General features: G+C 56.2%; 1 protein-coding gene across 1 annotated transcript in view; it reads right to left on the bottom strand.

Moving 5' to 3' along the window:
- Positions 1–7461: 7461 nt before the first annotated feature.
- LOC119109133 (mitogen-activated protein kinase 1-like) overlaps positions 7462–21401 on the bottom strand; it is a 29490-nt gene continuing 15550 nt past the window's right edge. The window contains 5 exon segments of the mRNA XM_037232693.1: positions 7462–7686; positions 9914–10061; positions 14268–14456; positions 16545–16703; positions 16705–16713. Coding sequence (XP_037088588.1) covers positions 9924–10061; positions 14268–14456; positions 16545–16703; positions 16705–16713 — 495 coding nt within the window. The 3' untranslated portion in view covers positions 7462–7686; positions 9914–9923.

Below are 21401 nucleotides of genomic sequence, written 5' to 3'. Positions count from 1 at the left end.
CGGTTTTTATCGCCCTGAGCTTATTGCCACCCACCTGGTCCCAACAACGCTGCACCTTGTTTCTCAGGAGGGTCTTGACTGCCGGGTAGAAATCTCTGGCAGGGATAGGCAAAAACCGGGTATATGGTGCCACCGCTGCTCGCTTAGCAGCGGCATCAGCCAGCTCGTTGCCCACGACACCGACGTGACTGGGGATCCAGCACAAGGCAACTCTCTTTGCAGCCCGATTCAACTGTGTCAGGCGTGATAAAATGTCATGTATAAGGAGACATGATGGATAAAAAGACTTCAGTGCAGAGAGACTGCTCAGCGAATCTGTAAAAATGGCGTTTGAAGATTCTTCACCCACTTCTATGAAACATATCGCCTTGGTGATTGCAATTAATTCCGCTGTGAAAACTGACGAGTGGGGCGGTCACGAAAACAATCCAGCGACGGAAACCCTGACGAAAGCACAAACCACGCCATCCGAAGTTTTGGATCCATCAGTGTATGTCAGGGTGTATCCTTTATAACACGCCAGAAGCTCAAGCGCCCTGGATCTCATTAGGTGTGGTGACGTCTTTTTTCCTAATTTCCGTAAGCGAGGTGTCAATGAAGGGTGTGGTCACTTGCCAAGGAGGAGAAGCCAGGTGGCTTACTTGCTTTACACCTCGAAGGGGAATTCCGCTCTCGAGCAATAAGGCTCCCATTCGGAAACCAAAAGTTCAAGCGTGCTGCTGCGGCCCATGACGAAGGGAACTTACGGCAAAACGCGAAAATATTGCAGAATATGTCGGGTGAAGTGGGAACTGCCGCAGCTTCAAGGCATAACGTATGCCAAGCATTTTCCTCCTCGTCGAAAGTGGTGGCCCATGTGCCTCCGTTAAAAGGCTGACGGAAGGTGATGTGTGGAACGCCCCAGTAGCAATACGAATGGCAGTATGGTGGACGGTATCAAGAACACGCTTGCTGGATTCAGACGCGCCATCATAAACAAAACATGCATAATCAAGTTTGGAGCGGACGAGGGAACGATATAAAAGCATAAGCGTGCTTCTGTCTGCCCCATATGATGTGCGAGACACACACTTTAGTATGTTGAGAGATTTAAAGCATCAATCGCGTATCATTTTAAGATGAGCGTTATATGTAAGGCGGCGGTCAAAGTGTATTCCAAGGTACCTGGCCACGGCCTTATTTGGAAAAGAGCGACCATATAGACGGATGCTTAGATCATCGCATCGCTGGCGACGACAAAAATGCATCGCAACGGTCTTGTCGCCTGAAAAACGAAACCCGTTCATGTCACCCCCATCTTTCAACGCGGTCCACAGCCAGTTGCAGACGTCGCTCCATCGCTGGTGCCCTCGCTGCACTGGCCAAATAGTAAAATCGTCAACAAAAAGGGCACGTCCGACCGACTGCGGGAGCACATCACAAATATAATTTATCATAACTGCGAACAGTGCTACACTTAACACACCGCCCTGGGGCACGCCGTTTATTTGTTCGTACCTATCGGAGAGGACGTTGCCGACCCGAACACGGAAATAGCGTTTGGATAAAAACCTTTGGAGAAAAGTATCCATATGGCCACGTATACCATATTTAAAAAGCTTTTGAAGAATACCATGGCGCCATGTGGTGTCATAGGCGGCTTCAATGTCAAAGAACACTGTCCCCATATGCGCTTTTTCTTGAAAAGACTTACAAACCGTAGCGTCCAGAGCTAAAATGTGGTCCACCGTACTACGGTTTTCCTAAACCCGCACTGCGAGCTACTAAAAATATCGTTGTTCTATAAAAACCAAGTGAGTCGCACGTTTACCATCTTTTCCATGAGCTTGGACAGTGATGACGTCAGTGAAATGGGTCGGTAATAAAGAGGGTCCATCCCATTATTTTCCGATTTTAGGATAGGCACCACAACAGCTTCCTGCCAGGCCGGAGGGAACTCACCCTTTGACCACACCCTGCTGAAGGCCGCCAATAGCACACGACGTGCACACGGTGGCAGATGTCGGAGCATCTCATTGTGGATGTCATCAGGACCTTCCGATACACTGCGAAGTTTTGCAATTGCCGACTCCAACTCCACCAAAGTGAAAGGCTCATTGTACGCCTGTGGTTGCCTTGTGAAAAAGTTCGCCACGATATTTTTCGGATTGTGCTCTTTGCTGTAAAAACCGTGGGCTCCTGTTTACACCTTCGCGACGGTGGGAGAGTGCTCGGGCGATCTCGTTAGCCACATCCAACGGACGAGTCACCACCTGGCCGTTAACATGTAGCACAGGAACTGGCACGGATGAAAACTGCCCAGATGCGTTTGATCCGAGCCCGAACCTGCGAAGTGGGCGTGGATCGGTTGAGCGTGCTTACGTACACACGCCAGGATTCACGTTTTGCTTCTTTTATCGTGCGACGGACAAAAGCTCTCGCCTTCTTAAAAGCTACTAAATTCTCCAGGCTACTTCTGGCGTCAAAAGCTCGGAAAGCACGTCTGCGAGCGCGAATTGCGTCACGACACTTCTCTGTCCACCACGGCGCAGGAGTACGACGGGGAAATCCAGAAGTGCGCGGGATGTAATCGCTAGCGCAATCTAGAAGTCGGTGAGTAAAATCCTCCATAGAGGGTGCCGCCCTTTCACCTCCGGTTTGACACAATGTCTGCAGTCGAGCCTCAAACTCACTCCAGTCAGCCATTTTTAAATTCCAAAGTCGTGGCCTTACACCCAACGTTCCTCTTATCTGGAATCGAAGCCACACTGGGAAGTGATCATTGCCCATTGGATCATCTGCCACAGACCACTCGAGGCTCTCCACCAGCTCGGGACTAGAAAGACTCAAGTCAAGCGCGGAAGTCTGAACAGACGGAGGTGTAAAATGAGTACGAGTCCCTGTGCTTAAAATACACAGTGACGAGTCACGGATAAAATGTTGACAAATCCTTCCACGGGTGTTTGTGCTATCACAGCCCCACGCAGTGTGATGAGCGTTAAAGTCGCCTAAAAGAAGACATGGTGAAGGCAACTCATGCACTAAACTTCTCATCTCTTCCAACGGAAAAGCGACGCCAGGTGGAAGACATAAGGAACACACCGTGATGTAACGGTGATTAAAATGTAGGCGTGCGGCTACAGCCTGTAGCGTAGACTGCAGGTTAAACCTCCCGACTGGCACCCTGTGGTGGACTGCAAGGATACCGCCATGTGCGATACCGTCGGTTAACACATCATTGCGAAACAGGGCGTATCCCTTCAGCGTGCACTGGTGACTAGAAGCCAGCTTGGTCCTATAGAATGGCGTGAAACGAAACACCTAAATTCGCATCCGTCCGATAACGTTAGCCGCCACAGGGCGTGCGATAATGAGCATGTTTTGGCAGTCAACTGGAAGTCACTTTTCGTACCTGCTGAAGGAGCTAGATATGCTTAGGCGAAACCCGAGCAGCTGAAAACACGCCGCGCAGCTCGAGCAACGATACAGTTAGCATTAAAAGTTTGGAGTTGTCATGCTGACAGTGTGTAAATCGCACATTATCACTGTGCATTCTTATTGCTCGTTCGAAACTGAACACAGCAACGTCGCCTGGCAACCAGTTTCAACCGAACGTTTTTAGGCAATAAGACAATGCACGCTTATAAATAGTCTTTTATTTACAGTAATGAACACTTCTTCCCGTTAGCAAATTGCTTTCTCTTATACTCGGTGCGGGTCAACGAAATCTCTCGGCTTGGCCGCTTGTGTCTCAGGCAGCCTTTAGCTCAGTGCCGTACGTTGGGTGTTAGAACATGAGAGGCTGAACAGCTAGGATGTTAGGGATGTAGATGCAGTGTTTGTGATGCCGAGCGTTCGCGTAAGTAATATTATAACTGTTAACTCGGCACGGGTAATCTTTACCTTCCCGCTTATCCGTCTGTTTTCGGGGTCGCTTAGCATGGCACCGTTGACCGAGAGTAGAAATGCTGGAATGATTGATTATTTTTATACTTTAAGCATCAGTCTATGTACAAATTTAGAGCATTTTGTGAACTTACATGAAATTTTTTTGCTTGCCATTTTTTACCTGTGACGATCGGCATACCTTGAAACGTCGAGTTTTGAAAACGCATCCAACGCTTGCTTCATAACGTGATTTCATTTTCACAAGGTTGTTTAACCAGCAACTCCTCGTATACTGAAGGTCAATCATCATCAGCATATAAACTCCAAACTGATAATGCCGAAAGCCAACTCAGGGTCTCTCTTAGCCATATCAACTCGACACTGAATAACATTAGCTTTCCTCGCAGCAGAACGCGGATTCATGCGGGAAGGACTTTTTCCACCTGTGAAGCGCGTGGCCAGCGTTAGGCGGGCAGTGGAAACCATTGCCCGCGACTCATTAACACAAATATTTTTCCGTCGTGAAGTCACGTAAAATCTTTGCCGGACGTGTTCTCAGTACGACGCGGTTTGTGTTCACTTCTTCGTAAATGCCGCGACAATCAATGCGCATGCAATGACAGGAATATTTTTGTTCACAGGTACTGCGGTGCTCCTGATTATGGAAGCAGAAAATTAAATCGTTTGAAATGTATAAAACACCTTAGGAGCGCTGATGGTCAGTCCCGGACACGCAAATTGCCTTATTCATAATTGAATCTTTTGCGGCATTTCCGTCTCACTTGGATCAAATCGCGGGCAAACATTCTGCGCGCCCGGCAACGATTCTACGTGACGCCACGTGGAATTCTTGTCGTTGCGAAATCGGAAGGCGCAGGATGCACATGGTATGACGTCATGCATGACGTCCACGGCATAGATTCTTTGTCTTCCAGCTCGCCGTGAATGCACCCCTCCTCTATGTCGTTGAGACACAAGTCAATGAGCCAACGCTGTAGCGACGACAGTCCAGGCGCCAACGACGTCGTCTCCTCGCGCAGCAAGGCAAGCGGGAACCACTCGCTTCCTCTAACTAGAAGTCCGTCGGGGGGATGTTTTTGAAGGACATCTTTGAGCTGGGCAAGTCGACGACCCTTTAGAGTGTACGATATGTGCCGTCTGACGCTTCTTTCAGGTGTTCGCTCCGGTAGTTTAGATGCACTCCTGTTAGGCACGCCACCCAAATTTTCTTCAGGATGGACGGGGTGGGAGGCAATGTCACATTGTCTCCGAAATCTTGCGTATTTAGCCCGTGGTCCCGCAAATCACCCAACATCTGGCACAAACCTGTTGGCTCAAAGGGGGGTAGTAGGTAAAGTCCCCTTGGTTAGGTCCCTGGGCCCTGAAAACCCAAGGGTCGCATCCGCCGAACACTTAAGCATATAACGTTGTGTTCAGTCCGTCGAGATGCGTCATAAACATCGTTTTCAGCGATTTTGACAGGACCATTTGTGTGACATATCATGCGCTGCGCGCGGGCTGTGTTGACAGACACCAAAATTTACTGAGTTCTTCACATTATCTTCATATTACATCTTGGTATATCTAATTCCACTTACTCATAACCAGTGCAACCATGCGAATGACACTCCGCGCACATTAACTATCGAACAATACACGCTGTTTTCCAGGCCAATAAGGCGTTTTAGCATCATTTACGGATACCGCTGACGACAACCAACCGGTGCAAAACCTTACTTAAAAGTTGTTGTAAGCATTCAATATCCTGGCTTTGGGCATGTCTTGCCGGAAATTCCCCGGCCAAAAGTAGCTTCCGACGTGCGTGCACGAAACAAATGTCTGTGGAACATCATAAGGCGTATCACTCGGGCTGTCACTGTAGCGGTTTTAGGCTTCGGACGCCAAAAATGGCCGCCGCCACCGCCGTAATCACCCTTAGCAGGTCACTGACCGTAACATTGTTTGAAGTGCGCGACTGACCGAAATTCGCGACATCGGGCTGATCACAGAGCGCCGCCGTGATGTGGGCTTCGCCTTTGTAAAGATCAAAGGGGATGACCGTGTATTGTGAGCTGGTCACCAACCTAGTGTCCACGACCGCCCGACCGGCCTGAGCATCTCGGAAAATAAGGTGAATGGCTTCGGCGTCAGCGGGGAGCCACCGCCAGTGAATGCTGTGGTCACCAGCTTAAATAAGGGAATGTCCTAGTCAAGCAAGGCACGGAGGCCCGGCTGGGTTTCCAAGCCGACTTGCCAAGCCGTCGACCAACCAACAGGGGACGAAAGAAACGGTGAATACGAAGCGGAAGCGTGCGGCACCGAAGTGCCCGCCCAGATGCTTCGCCGCAATGTCCAAAATGAAATGAAGCAGCCCAATGCGGTAGGCTTCACAGCGAGCTTACGCTGCAACATACCAGCGACAACGCACATAACCAAAGTCACTGGCGGACATGATCGAACATTTATTGTGGTGACAGGAAAATACGAATATCACGTAACAATTACATAATCAAATCGTGGTCAATCTGCAAACATGTGCAAACTTGTACAAGGAGCACAGTCATAGGCGGATAATGCCGCAATAAGCCAATTTAAACAGCCTCCTACAAAAAGATGTCCATGTACTCGCTCAGAAAACTACGCCCGACGCTTGGGCGACAGACGCGGCGCGCGGCGTGCGCGTCTTGCTCGGAAGAGGCCGGCACGGCGCGGCGGGGTGCCAGCGGCGGCCCCGGCAGCGGCCGCACGCGGCGCGCGCCGCTCCCAGTTTGGCACAGGTGGCGGGCGCGCGGCCGGCCAGGCCGCCACGTTCGGGTGGCACTCGGACGCGATCGCCGGTGGAAAGGCTGACCACGGGGTACAACGAACGGGCACATCCAGAGGCTTCCGCCCAGCAGGAGCCGGCGGTCTTTGTCGGGCATCGGTGGAAGAGATGGCGATGGAGCCAGTCGGGGCAAGGGGATGCCATTCGCCCAAGACACCACGCGCCAGCAGTGCTGCCAGCACTACACATTGGGCAGCGGACACCGATCGCGCGGGAAGGCGAGGAAAACCACGGCAATTGTGGGCTGCAAGCACACGCCTCGGTCCCAGCCGGCTGCAGCGACACCCTGCGGCAGACTCTCGAGCTAACGGCTTGTGGCTTGCCACCAGGCGGCGCGGATCGGCGCCAACGCGGCCCGACCACAGCTGGACGGCCCAGCGCGTCTCGACTGGAATGATGAGCCGGAGAGGACGAGACCACGTCGGGAAGGCTGGCGCCGGGACGTCGTCACATCGACAAGGCTTTGAAAAGCAAGCGCTAAAAACATCGAACCGTCCGCGCAGCGCCGCGGCCGCCGCCGCGCTCGAGCAGCTCGAGCTGCCGGTCGGCGGGCGGGCGGGCGCCGTCCTCGCTCGTCCAACAGCCTTTGTACTGATTGCAAGCAGGCGGCGGGCTGGGACCGGCGCGGCCCATCGTCACGCGCCCGCCTCAGGTCGGAGCGCGTGCGCCGGAAGACGGCACCACTGCGGCGCGTGCGGACGCAGCACCAGGGCGCGGCGCGACGCCTCGAACAGCGGTGGGACGCCGACTGGCTACGACCTCCGCCGCCACATTTTCGCCGCCAGTCGACAAGCCGGCGGCCCGAAGACTCGCCGAGTCTGGCGCGGCGCACTCGCCGAGAGCGCCTCCGCGGTGGCGGCGCGGCGGGCGCGCGCCAGCCGTCAGGGTACGGCGCGCGCATGCGCCGCCGCCGCTGGGCGTCCGAACCGCGCGGCGGCCGGGCGCGGGCCGCACGTCCCCTGCCGGTCGCCCGGGCCTCACGTACTGCTCCCCACCTGGAGACGGAGACGGCGTCAGCGGGCGGGCGACAGCAGAGTCATCGCACAGACACGCACACACAAACACACACACGGTGGCGGGCGCCGCCCTGCCGGGGGCCGTCGTCGATGCGGACGCGGCCCGAATGCTGGCCGGTCGGCGCCGCATGCTTCAGCAGCCACAATAGTCAGCACGGTCGCCCGGTAACTAAACGGCACAGGAGTCGACACAAACACACCAGGTCAGCTGACCTGGACGTGCGGTCTACGGCTGCAAACGTGTGGAAAAGGCACGACGAAGACAGCTTTACCACCGCTCCGTGCTCGATTTGATTCCAGCGGCAGAGTGACGATGTGCCGACATTAGTAGCATATAAATGACAGGTGTTCGTTTATGAGGTGAGAAAGCATATTCTTGATGCACAATGAAAAAAAACAACATGCAATCGCAATATGCTTTTGACAATAAAACTCGGGGGAAGCAGCATCCCCTGCCTTCAGCGTCAAACAAAAACATGTTTTCCTTCCCAATTACACGCATCAATGAAGGCTGCATCCATTTAAGCCACAGCTATCTTCAGTTCCGCACGGCTTCCGTTTAAGAGCGAGTCAATTTCAGCGATCCGGCGAGGCTTCAGAGCTTATATGGATTCTTAAGTGCTCTCGCTCAAACACGAGCACACAAACAGCCAAACACTGGCGCTATTCCTGGAGACTCAAATTAAAAAAGCACGAAAACACAGCCCTTTGAAGTCCCGCACCCCCCCCCCCCCTCCCCCCTCTCTTACTGCCACGAACTACACACGGCTGTCTGGCCGTCAGTAGTGCCCCGTCCGCGGCGACCCGACCCGCTAGTCGCAGTCGCGCGTCGCGCCGCCGCCTGGCTGCGGAGCCGTCGGTCGGGCGGCGGCGGTAGGCGTGCGCACCAGCCACGCGCTCTGATTGGTGATTAGGTTTCTTCGGGAGCGTCGACTCCTGGCGCCATTTTGCGCCAACAACGGTCTCACCTAATAAGTGGGGTGCACGTATAACCTGAAAGACAACGTCTTCTAGAAACGGAACTAGCTGTCATGATTCTACAAAGTCATCGAAAATATCGCAGGACCCCAGCGATGATGTGTGGTACCCAAAGCGTCGACACGAGCTGAGCACGTGGTACACTGTAAGATGCGCACCACATCGCTGAGAGGAGGGCCCACCGACCGGCCGAGCTCAGCAGATCGCCATGGGTCACAACGTATGGCCAACGCGCAGTCTGCAGAGGACCCCCTCCTCTCTCCGCACCTTGCGGAAGCAAGATGGCCTAGCTGCAATTGTACTGCAGTGAGCTTGTTGTTAGCCGTCGTAACTCAGGAGTACCGCCATATGCCATGCAGGGGACTTTATTGCCGGGTAAATGTCTGCCGAGTTTGTCCGAGAGCGTATGCACGGCGCTTGCACCGTCCGCTTCGCAGCGACATCACATCCCGTTTTCCGCCACTCCAACGTGGCCAGGAATCCAACACAACGTAACTTTCTTGCCAGCCCGATCCCATTCTGTCACACGGCCTAAACTGTCCTGTGCGAGGGAACGTGGCGAGTTAAATTTCCCAAGAGGTAAAAAGGTGCTCAGGGAGTCAACCGGAATGAGGTGCAGGGCGTCTCCACCAACTTCGACGAAACGAGGCGCCCCGGTGATGGTTTCCAGCTCTGATGTAGACAGACGAGTGTTCGGGGAGCGACAAGGATCGTATGACGGTACCGCTGATGACCATCCGGCGCCGGCGTCGCCACGCGCCCACCCCCGCGCGTCGTCACGCAGCGCCGGGACAAGACTCGGTCCTCGCCGAGCGGCGGGCGAGAAGCGGGGACGGGGCCGGCCGACCGGCTGCCGACGGCGGAGGCGGTACCTCGTGCACGCGGCGAAATTTATAACACTACTAACATTTTCCACGACATTTGTAGAGGCTGACTAGCTCCCCCCCCCCCCCCTTCAAGAGAGGTGCGTCACCGCGTGGACTGAGCAAGCCAGGCCGTCCGGCCACCCAGGACTGGGAGGTAAACGTAACACGAACCTGACACAGTCTGCCCCTGGGCCAAGAGGTGACGGCTTCGTTGTGACGTGACTCAACGGGCCCTCCCGGGTGAGCCGGCGCGCGCCCCCGTAAGCGCGCGGCCGCGCGTGACCAGGGATGGTCCACGCCCAAGCGGCAGACGTTCCGGCGCCGGAAGCGGGCGGACGGGGGCAGGCGGCGCAGTCACTCACCGGGCCGACTCTACATGACGGCGGGCGCCGAGTGCGTGCCCCCGCCAGCCTTGAACTGTTCCGTCTCGTGGAAGATGAGCTCCTTCAGCTTCTCCTTGGGCAGGTCGTCCAGCTCTGTCTCGAACGTGAAGGGCTCCTCGGCCACGGGCTGCGGACAGGCAGGGCAGGCGGACGTCAGCACACACGCCGCCGACCAGGGGCTGTCATCACAGCCCAGCCGCCGCCCGCTCGCCGCACCACTCGCGCTCCGCCGTCGCACGTTCGTCATCCAGCCGCCAACAAGACACACGCGCGCGCCGTGGCGAGTCGGTGCCCGGCTCCGCGAATCAGCTGCTATTTCAGGAAACACCACAGCACAGAGGCCGGCGCGCAATAAGGCCAGGATAAACAGGCACGCAACACCCCGAGCGGGATGCCAAACACTAATCGCGGCGAAGAGGCGTACGTCCGAGCCATTCCCGGGCGCCGTGGCCTCCTCCGGCGGGGCAGCACGAGCAGCCCGCCATCGCGCGGAAAACAGCACAAGCCACGGCATTGCACGGCGCGTCACTTGAAGCCATACCCGCAGCGCCAACGACATCGTAAAACAGGACGGTAATAGAATGGCGGCCAACTGCCCGGAGACGTCCCCGTATTCGCGGCGCGCCGGAAAATTACTCAGCGGCGGCGACACGTCGGGCGCGACCACCGCCTGCCCATGAGGCCGTACCGACGGCGACGGTGCCGCCGCCTGACACGCCCGTCGTCAGAGCGATGAGCAGCACGAGCGGCGCCGCCGGCAGTGCGACAGGGCCGGACGGCGCCCGGCCACGGCGGCGGCGGGCCAGGGCAGGGGCGCCGGCCGCGGCGCCGGGGTCGGACCGACGGCGCCGCGCGCTGCCAGGCTCGGAGCCGCCGAGACGCCGGCCGCCGCCGGCCGACCAGCCTCAGAGAGGGCAGCGCTACCTCCTGCGGGGTGTGCTGTGCCTGTCCGACCCCTCACGGCCACGTGGTGGCTTCGGAACCGCCGCGCGCCGCGACACTGACACCGGGACCAGCGGTGTTCAGTCGGCTTTGGTAAAGCGTGCCAGCGTCCTGCGCGGACGTCACAGCCTTCCAGAATGAAGGCATTCGTTTGCGGATGGAAAGGTGTCAATAGGCCTGCACGTGGAGGAGCCAGGGGCGAGCTTAGTAAATAATTCGAGCATTCATGTGGTGACGCCGAAATCCCCTATCACATCTACGCGCTAGACGCGTCACCTGTTATTTGAGTGAGAGATGGGGCTGTGTAGTTTTCCAATGCAACAAAGCGCCGGTCCGTTGAAGGGGGCTTCACCTGCGGGGGTTGAAGTCAAAATGGCCCAACCACATGCCCGTTCTTACATCAAAAGCTGGCCTCCACCGTGGGAAAATCGACAAGCGTTTGAGGAAGGCCGTCGGCGAACGGGTCAGGCCTCGCAGGGCGCACTCGACCCCGCCGGCCGTGGCGCGGCTGCCGGACCCGGCCAAAGACACGCCACCAATTACAGCCGGCCGGGCCGGCCGGGCGGCCCCGGCGACGCCTACATCGACCCGTTGCCGGCGGCGGCTCGGCCCGGGCCTGCTGGCGGGGCGGGGGTGTGCGCCGAGTGTGCGTGGTGCCAGCGGCGGCGGGGTCAGTGGCCCGCGTAACAGGTGCTTCCTTGTCCGTCCTCCCCTAGGGGCGGATACTCGGACGTAAGGAGGGTGGACTGCGTCTTCCAACCGCAGCAGACCACGACACAGGACCATCCCACCTTCCCTAAAATAGTACGACTTGACAAGATCATATTCTTGCAAACAGCCTGACATCACAACCTTGCAAGTCTGACCCCGCTGAGGCAAGTCTAACCCCACAAATACACACCCTCGAACAAGTCAGCCACACGTCACACCCTCTTAAAACTGCACGTGCCAGGTGTGGTGGAAATGGCGTCAGTCCACTACCACCCCATTAAATAACCCGGAGATGACGCAGCCACAAATGTCCCGGCGTCATTTACTGTCGGAAGCTATCGCAGAAAAGGCCGTTGGACGGCATGTGCAAGGGCTATCTGGACTGCACGCCATGGCGTGCCATTGCGGGCCTTCATGTGCGGAGGTGAAGCGCGTACGCCTGCGAGTTCGCGCGCTCACCAGCGCTGGCCGGTGACGCTCACCAGCGCTGGCCGGGGCGGGCCACACTCGACAGCGAGAGTAACACCGGGCGTCCAGTCCGCCCCGCCGCCAGCACGCTCACCAGCGCTGGCCGGGGCGGGCCACACTCGACAGCGAGAGTGACACCGGGCCGTCCAGTCCGCCCCGCCCCCAGCGCGCTCACCAGCGCTGGCCGGGGCGGCCACACTCGACAGCGAGAGTGACACCGGGCCGTCCAGTCCGCCCCGCCGCCGGCACGCTCACCAGCGCTGGCCGGGGCGGGCCACACTCGACAGCGAGAGTGACACCGGGCCGTCCAGTCCGCCCCGCCGCCGGCGAGCAGAGCACGCGAAACGCCCGGTGGTGCGGCTGATCACCGACTGCCGATGGTGGGCGGCGCACGCGACAGACGAGTCAACGACCCCGGTGGGAGGCAGGCGCGATATTGCAGACTACTCCCGGCGGGACACGGGGCTCCACGCATTAGTGCTACAACAACTCTCATCGACACGAGTGTTACGTCATTACCTCTATTGCTAACACCTGTAAACCGCATTAGTGCTACAACAACTCTCATCGACAACAGTGCTACGTCATTACCTCTATTGCTAACACCTGTAAAGCTCATTAGTGCTACAAGACAAAGCACATGCTGGAAAAAACTTACGCTCGTCAATATTTTTACTGCCAACACTTTTGCAGCCTTTACTTATACACAGCATTACTTTCACCGCAAAAAAAAACTACACGCGACAGTGATACACCGCAAAATTTGAGTTAAAAAATATATACTCGTCATTACTTCCACTGCAAAAATACACCAGCCATTACTTATACATGACTTTACTTTTCTGCAAGGACTAAAACGCAATATTAGTGCTACACGACAAAACTTATACGCCATTACGTCTACTGCAAAAACTTATAGTTGTTGATTATACACGGCGCTACCTTTACCGCAGACCTACGCGCGACATTAGAGTCACACGACAAAACTTATTATTCAAAAATATGTAGCTGTAATGACCTTCACTGCAAAAACTCGTATAGTCTTGACATGTAAGCAACAGCATTTCTACTGCTTGCTGCGAAGCGCCGGATGCGTGGACACCAAACAGGGGTGTAAAAAATGGCAGGTTTGGGGGAACCCCAACTGGGCTATACTAAAATTAAATGTTCGTGCTGCTGATACGAAAAGTTATCTATTGATCATGTACCGTAATTTTGTCGGTTCGCGGTGTTTACCAAAGGCCGTGGTTTGGGCTGCAAGAGCTCAATTACGCGTACAACTTTTAAAGTAGAAGGAATGTCACGATTCAGTGAACGCCGAGCTGGGAAGGTAGTTTCGTGTCCCGTCAGTGGCCCCATCTACCCTCATCTGTGATATGAAAATACGTTTCGCACAGGAATGTCACGCAGAACTACCACCATCGTGTGTCCATCCACGGCTGGAGTTAGTGGATTGTGACCTGTATCTTATTGCACAAATATGACATTTTAGTATTGGCCGAAGAAGTAAAATAGCTGAAAAGTTACGACTATATAGGTTCCTACAGTAGACGTAAGTCAAGTATAAGTTCTGTCGTGTGGTACTCATGACGTGCATAGATTTTCGCAGTGGAGGTAATGCAGCGCATAAGTTAAGCCTGTACAGGTCTCTGCTGTTTTTCAATGACGGGTACGCGTTTTGTCGTGTAATTCTCGTGTCGTGCATGATTACTTTTTGCAGTAGAAGTCATGCTGCATAAAAGTAAATATTGCACAAGTTTTGCAGTAGATGCAATGACTCGTTCATTGTTTTGAGAAATTTTGTCGTATAGCACTCATGTCCTGTACAAGCCTCCGCAGTGGAGGCAATGTGGCGTATAAACAGTCTGTATAAGTTTTTGCGGCAGAAGTAATGTTACGTACAGCTGATGTCATAGCGCTCCTGCTGGTAGCCGTTTTTACCGTAGCACTGATGCCGTGACACCAGGACGCGGGTCCACCGCTAACGCCCGCGGACCCTTGCGTACAGAAATGTGATCACGCGCGCACCGCGGCGTGCGCGGGCCGCGCGTGAACCCCACCACTGCAACCGGACACTGGTCGAGGAATCGTCATCACGCGAGGCGCGCACCGTGACAACAAGCACGGTCTGCTCGCCGTCCAAAATACGGACAACTCTGAAACGCGCACCGGCCCTCTCTCGCCCCAAGCGTGCCCCTGCGCGCCTGCCCACCTCGTCAGCCGGGTCGTAGTACTGCTCTAGGTAGGGGTGGCCCAGCGCGTCCTCCACCGTGATGCGCCGGTGCGGGTTGAAGGTCAGCATGCGGTCCAGCAGGTCCAGGGCACGCGCGTCTGCGTCCGGGTACAGCGTCGTCCACGGGATGCGCGGCTTGTACGGCAGCGACTGCAGGTAGTTTCGCGCCTGCAACGATCATAATGTCAGTCGGCGGCGGCTGCCGACGGCTGGCGGGCTGGGCCGGGCCGGGCCGAGCAGGTGCAGCTCGGCCGGTGCGTGGCGGCAGCGGCGACGGCGCGGCTCCGCTGGTGGCACAGCGGGACGTGCGCCGAACACTGCACACAGCGGCGGGACACGCACCAAACAGGGCACACAGCGACGGGACGCGCGCACCGCACACTGCACACAGCGGCGGGACGCACACCGGACACCGTACACAGCGGCGGGACGCGCCCCGCACACCGCGGCGGGAAGCGCACCGCCCACCGCACACAGCGACGGGACGCGCGCCACACACCGCACACAGCGGCGGGACACGCACCAAACACTTCGCACGGCGGCGGGACGCGCACCGTACACCGCACACAGCGTCGGGGAGCACACCGCACACAGCGGCGGGACGCGCATCGGACACCGCACATAAACGGCGGGACGCGCATCGCACGCCGCGAAGTGGCGGGACACGCACCGCACACAGCGGCGGCGCCATCGCAGCGCAAGGTCAGGCTCTCCGGCGGCCAGCCTCACCGTCACCGCCGCGGCCTGCTTCCAACCATCGTCGAAGTCAGTGACGTCAGAGGCCGACGAGTCTGGTCGAATAACGTCAGAGCCCGGCGAGACCGGTCGGATGACGTCAGAGGTCGGCGAGGCCGGCAGAGTGACGTCGGAACTCGACTTTTATTGATGATTCGTGAGGGGTGTTCAGTACCAATTACCAGGCCCGACTAGCGTTAATTATGGGCATCGTGCTCCAAGGCAACGCATAACCTGGATCGACGGGACAACAGTGAGGGAGGAGGGGGCGGGAGAGACAAAAATCGATACCGATGCAGATGCAGGTACAGATACAGGTACAGACGGAGACGCGAGGGAGAGAGAGAGAGAGAGCGAGAGCGAGAGCGAGAGCGAGAGCGAGAGCGAGAGCGAGAGCGAGAGAGAGAGAGAGAGAGGAGAGAGATAGAGAGAGAGAGAGAGAGAGAGAGAGAGAGAGAGAGAGAGAGAGAGAGAGAGAGAGAGAGAGAGAGAGAGAGAGAGAGAGAGAGAGAGAGAGAGAGAGAGAGAGAGAGAGAGAGAGAGAGAGAGAGAGAGAGAGAGAGAGAGAGAGAGAGAGAGAGAGAGAGAGAGAGAGAGAGAGAGAGAGAGAGAGAGAGAGAGAGAGAGAGAGAGAGAGAGAGAGAGAGAGAGAGAGAGAGAGAGAGAGAGAGAGAGAGAGAGAGAGAGAGAGAGAGAGAGAGAGAGAGAGAGAGAGAGAGAGAGAGAGAGAGAGTAGAGAGAGAGAGAGAGAGAGAGAGAGAGAGAGAGATAGAGAGAGAGAGAGAGAGAGAAGAGAGAGAGAGAGAGAGAGAGAGAGAGAGAGAGGAGAGAGAGGAGAGAGAGAGAGAGAGAGAAACAAAACAAAAATCAAGAGAAGGGAAAGAAACAGGAAGAGGGAGGCAGAGAAAGACAGGTAGACAGGTAGAGGGAGGGAAGCAGTAAGCGGGAGGCAGACGTAAAGTAGTAAGGCGGGTAGGAGAGGCAGGGAAAAAAGGGGAGGGAGGCGGGAAGAGGAACGCAGCGGACGGGAGCGGGGAGGAAGAGGGAGGAAAGAGGAGGCAGAGAGAGGGAGGGAGGCGGAGAGGGAGGGAGGCAGAGAGAGGGAGAGGGAGGGAGGGAGGCCAGGAACCGGCGGCAGGGACGGGGAGGCAGGTGCACCGACGACACCTCGGGGGGCCGTCGATCAGGCACTGGCTCCCATTTGTAACAGCTCGCCGGGCGCGGCGCGGCCGCCGCCAGCCATCAATCTGTTCTGATCGCGGCGGCCGGCATCGGTGCCGATCGCCGTCCCCGAGCACCGCTCCCGACAAGAGGTGGGGCCGCCCTGGCCCGGCTCGTCACACCCCAGCAGTGACGCGACACGGACAGAGCGGGCACAAAACATGACCAAATACAGACATTGCGGAGGGTAACCAGCGCTCGTGCCCAACAACGTACATGGCGCTGAGGAAGAACCAACACCACGCCAAAAACCGCCCGGAGCACGGTTCGGCAGAAAGGACAGCTGGTGTGCCGGCTTACCTTCTCGTTGATGATGCACTGAAGGTCGTCCTGCGTGGGACTGCCCAGCACAGACAGGATGTGGTTCAGTTGGTCCAGGTAGTGGCGGCCCGGGAAGATAGGCCGGTTGTTCAGCATCTCACACAGGATGCATCCCACCGACCAGATGTCGATCGACTTGGGTGTAGCCCTGCCGACGGCATGACGCGGTCAGGGTAGCGCTTGGGTCACAGCTCCACGGCTGGCCACCGGCTGGCCAGGGACGTCCCGTCACGTGACGCGTGACGCACGGCCAGGCCCGGAGAGGGCCGCCGAATGTGGCGGAACGGGCCAGCTCGCGACGGGCGCCCCGCTCACGGCCGCCGACCGACACGCCCCAGAGAGACGCTGGCCGCCAGCTCGTCTGCAGGGGCAAGCACGAGGACGGCGTGCTCGGACCGCGGCGTCGCCCACCGCTGGCAGACGGCCGTCAACGACCGTTCCCAGGGGAGGGAGACGAGCGCCACCGGCTAGCAGTGGCGCCGTCGGCGGACCGACCGGCCCCCCAGAGCCACCGAGCCCCCCCCCCCCCCCTGACCCGGGCTCAGCCTGACCTTGGCGTTAGCAAGCGGCGCGGAGGTCCGGATCCGGCTCAGTCAGGGGTGGGGGAGGAGGAGGGGGAGGAGACGGAGGGAGGGGGAGGGGGTCTGCCAGCGGCCGGCCCAGACCGGACACAATCAATGCCCAGCGCCGCGCGTGCGGAAGACGAGCGCAAATAATGTAGGATGCGGCCAGGATGCATGGGAGCCGCGGCCGCCCGCCGCGGGAGGTCAATAAGATCGCTGACGACAGGCGGCCTCACACAGCGCGCCCGAGCGACGGGACAAGATAGCCACTGGCACCAGATGAAAGAGTGGGAAAGGGATTCCCACACCCACTGCGCACCACAGTATTCCGGAGAAGGTCCCAGTTTTCCATTTACATCTTACAGCAAAGGTCATGCTGTCGTACCCGTTGGCACGTTCTTGAAAAAAAAACCTTGACGATACATGAACTTGCAATATTCTGGGTGTGCAAACCGACACGACGGTTAAACACATGGAAGCCGATTTCCGGTGCCCGAGTTCTGTGACTTTAGCTCGGTGTTAGCGTGCGCTTTTATGGTGAACGTGCTCCTTGCCTTGAGCAAATTAACTTTTTTGTTCTCACTCTGAACGCCCGGGGAGCCGCAGCTATACCTGAGACTGACCAGCGCGTCTCATCGCCCTTTGAAAAGTTGTCGTGAGACATCAGAGGCCTGTTACCGGCCTCTGTCAGGCTCCCGCAAGAACACCGTAGAAAGGAGAAGCTCACGATTGACTGGACAGTGGAGCCGGCAGTGGAGCCAGTCAACGGACACCAACACAGCGCGGCGCACGCGCATCGGAACGGACTGCTCCGCATCTAAACCAGGCCATCTTGAGGACGAGCCTCGCCGCCCCGACATCGGTGTCGGCAGGTCAAATAGCGGGCACGCACAATATAAGGTCACGTTACAGCATGGGCGCAGGAATGTTTCAAAAAGTGTGAGGGGAGGGGCAGGTTCAGGGTATATTTAAGGAACTTTCGCTGGGAAGCGAGACCTGCAACCGGGAGAGGGGAGGGGTAGAGATCAGGACATTGTCTGGTCTTGAAGTGACAAATACACATTTGTATCGGGATTTGCAATGAAGTAGCCATTTTGAAGATCCTTCGGTGCATTTCACAGCTGCGCCCTCATTAAGACATAAAACCCTTTAGTATCTGAGCTACACGCCCGCGAATATGTGCAGACTTTTTCGGGGAGACTATATCCAAGGTCACTCAAGTATCCATGACGCCATAACGTCATTCAAATCCTGCCAATTGGCCCTCAATCCATGTTGTGCACGGTACTATGACGTAATCAAACGATGACGTATTGAGGGGCGTATTTACCAAACAGAGAAAATGTGCTGTCTAGAACGGTCTTTTCAAAATAACAGCACACCGATCGTCATAAGTGAGCATATTTCAGCATATCTGATGCTTGCTTAATGATCTTCAAACGTGGAACATTCCGTTTAATTTACATAACATGTATGGGAAATAAATGTGATCGTTGCTGTGCCAGATATACATCTACGGCTCTTCCCTACTGGTGCACAATCTTGCCTATTCCGGTCTTCTGTGCCATTCTGGTGATAAGACTATTTGCTTCCCAGTCTTCTGTGCCATTCTGGTGACAAGACTATTTGCTATGCCATTCATCCATTTCAACATTCACCCATTTTCCCTGGAGAGGTGAATTCCACGAGCGGGTAGGCATGTTGGGACCGCAAACGAATGAACGTTCCCAGGCGAACATTGGCCTCTAAGGGGCTCTCGAATTGGAGGCCCTTAGAGGGATACATCATATCAATTTGAACTCTATAAACATATGCGGGGTGACTGTGAGCGGCCATGCAGAGGAATCAAGGTTATATCAAAAGTGAACTAAACGCGAATAAATCTAAAATGTCTGGCAGTTAGCATTATTTAGCATTAGCAATGTCTGGCCCCCACCTTGCAAGAAGTGGGGGGGGGGGGGAGCAAGCCCCCCCCCCCCCTGTTCCTACAACCATGCGCTACAGCGTCAGATAATAAGCCTGACAGCGAACTTTTTCTTGACCATGTCGACCAAACCGGAAGGCGAATCTCGCCTCTGGTCAAGCCTTGTGTTTGGATGACATAGCCCTTGGTGTCTATCTCCTTGACAAATCACCAACAGCGGCCAAGTTTACCTGGTCAATCTCATCTCAGCCGGACCATTCCGTGGGGTTTTGCTCATTCACGAAATCCAGCAGAACTCGAATCATCACTGTTCACAGTTCTGTCCACACACATTCTTGAACGTACGTTCCAACGGGTGCATATTTCGGTACACACCGCATGATGCATGCCGTGGCTGAAGTAGCCTCCACGTGGACTCGGCTTAAAGCAAGCAATCTGACCACCTCTTGGGCCGCTTTTGGTTGTAGTGCACATCAGAGATGTTCGTGAGAGATGATCGAGATCACATTGGGATAAACGTCCACGTCCTGCTATGTGAAACGTTCCGTACAAACAGTTGGCGGCCAATCTCGGATATTTAGGCATCGGATTCTTCAGCGCGTGGGCTGGCGCCCGTCGGAAGGGGGGGGGGGGGGGTCCTGGACTCTCGGGGTGCACTTCAGCTTCAGGGTGAGCTTCAAAGTTCATTGCCGGGAACATCATAACACCCAAAAGTTATCGGCTAATGTAGTTTTTTGAAGCATTAGAATCCTCTTCAGCGCTTAAACTGGCGCTCGTCACGGAGTCCTGCTCTCTGAACGACAGGCCTTGGGATGGGATTTAAGGTCAACTAGCTGGGATCTCCATATGACACAATTTAAGCATCATACCCTTCCTGAGCACAACAGCGTTCGTAAAAAGTTCTGACCTTTCAAGGTCATCCTTCGGGATGAATTTATTGTTCCATGACGGGGAAATCCATCCCAGGTCATCCACCTGGTCAATCCACCATACATCGCAGGTCAATTTCCGACCTTTAGACATCCGAACCTTCTGTAGCCCAAAACCTTCCCTTTGTTTTTAGCTTCAGGAGACCTTGAGGGATCGGGACGTTTGACAAACGTTGGCTCGTATGCTGGGAAAGATTGCGATTAAGATACGATTGGGATATAATATGTGATTGTGATGCGAGGCCGACTGTGATCGCTATTTGAGCTCGAGATCGGCCGGTAACTCGTGGGTGACACGGGATAAAAAGACCACGTTTGGCGCCTGGCAAAACCGGAGGATGTTACCTGCAGCAACGCGACATTAGGCTAGCTGAGAGTGCGGCGCTGAAAATCGATGGTTTTGAGTGTAAATTATGCGGGTGTGTACGGCTAAATCGCAAAATCCCTCGATTTGTGTACCGAGACAGCCGAAAGCATTACTACTCCCACATACGTCATCGCGCACAGATACGAACAATCCATGTAAAATATCGAAGTTCACTCTACATGAAAACGCTGCGCGACGAGCCTCGAACTTAGGCCATGTTAGCTATCTCTGGTTGTAGTCATGATGCGACGGACTGCCAAGAGGTGCCACGTACACTATTCCTTTATAGACATCATTAACCTGCGAAGACGCGGTTTGCCCGCCCGCGGTTGTCAGAAACAGCGGAGTGCAACAAATGTACAAGACAGCTACATGGGATGATTAAACGCACGTTCTTGGCACGGTCACGGGCGACCTTGACATCGTGACATTGCAGCCGTGACCTCCGACCTTACAGCCGTGACTCCCAGCTTACGGCTTTACGCAGGGCAATAGAACAGCCATATACCACAAATGAACACTATATATACCAGCACGTGAGGCGCTTACTGATGGGTCTCTCGGGTCATTGTTATCTTCATGGGCAAATTACTGCCATATATTGTGAGCGACTCGGCGCAACCCGCAGCTCGTCACAAGGCAACAGCTCTATTTCAAACAGGTCGTATCGCGCTCTTCTCGTGCCGCAAATAAGCGCCGAGAGAGGCGGTGAATAATGCACAGCTCCCATGGCGAGTCCGGCGGCGGCGGCCGCGGCGCGAGCGTCAGAACCAAAAGCCGCGCGAGCACGCTGCATAATTCAGTGCCAGTGCCGGCCGCTCGGCAGCCGCTGCCACACGCCGGCGTCCGGCGGCGGCGCGGGCCGGCCACTGTCGCAGTCGTCCTGACTGCGCCCACTCGGACCGCGCACGCCACCCGTCTGCCGCACGGCTGGGTGCAATACCCACGAGGTCAACCAGTAACAATGGCGTATGTGTCCTCTGACAGAGCCCGTCCCCTCCCCCTCTCTCCTCGGCGATCTCAGCGATGCGGACCTTAGATACACTTATCTCA

Source organism: Pollicipes pollicipes, unplaced genomic scaffold (genome assembly GCF_011947565.3).
Source record: "Pollicipes pollicipes isolate AB1234 unplaced genomic scaffold, Ppol_2.1 Scaffold_7231;HRSCAF=8579_pilon_pilon_pilon, whole genome shotgun sequence".
Lineage (NCBI taxonomy): Eukaryota > Metazoa > Arthropoda > Thecostraca > Pollicipedomorpha > Pollicipedidae > Pollicipes > Pollicipes pollicipes.
The sequence above is the reverse complement of the archived record's forward strand: the minus strand, read 5'-3'. Positions and strand labels throughout refer to the sequence as shown.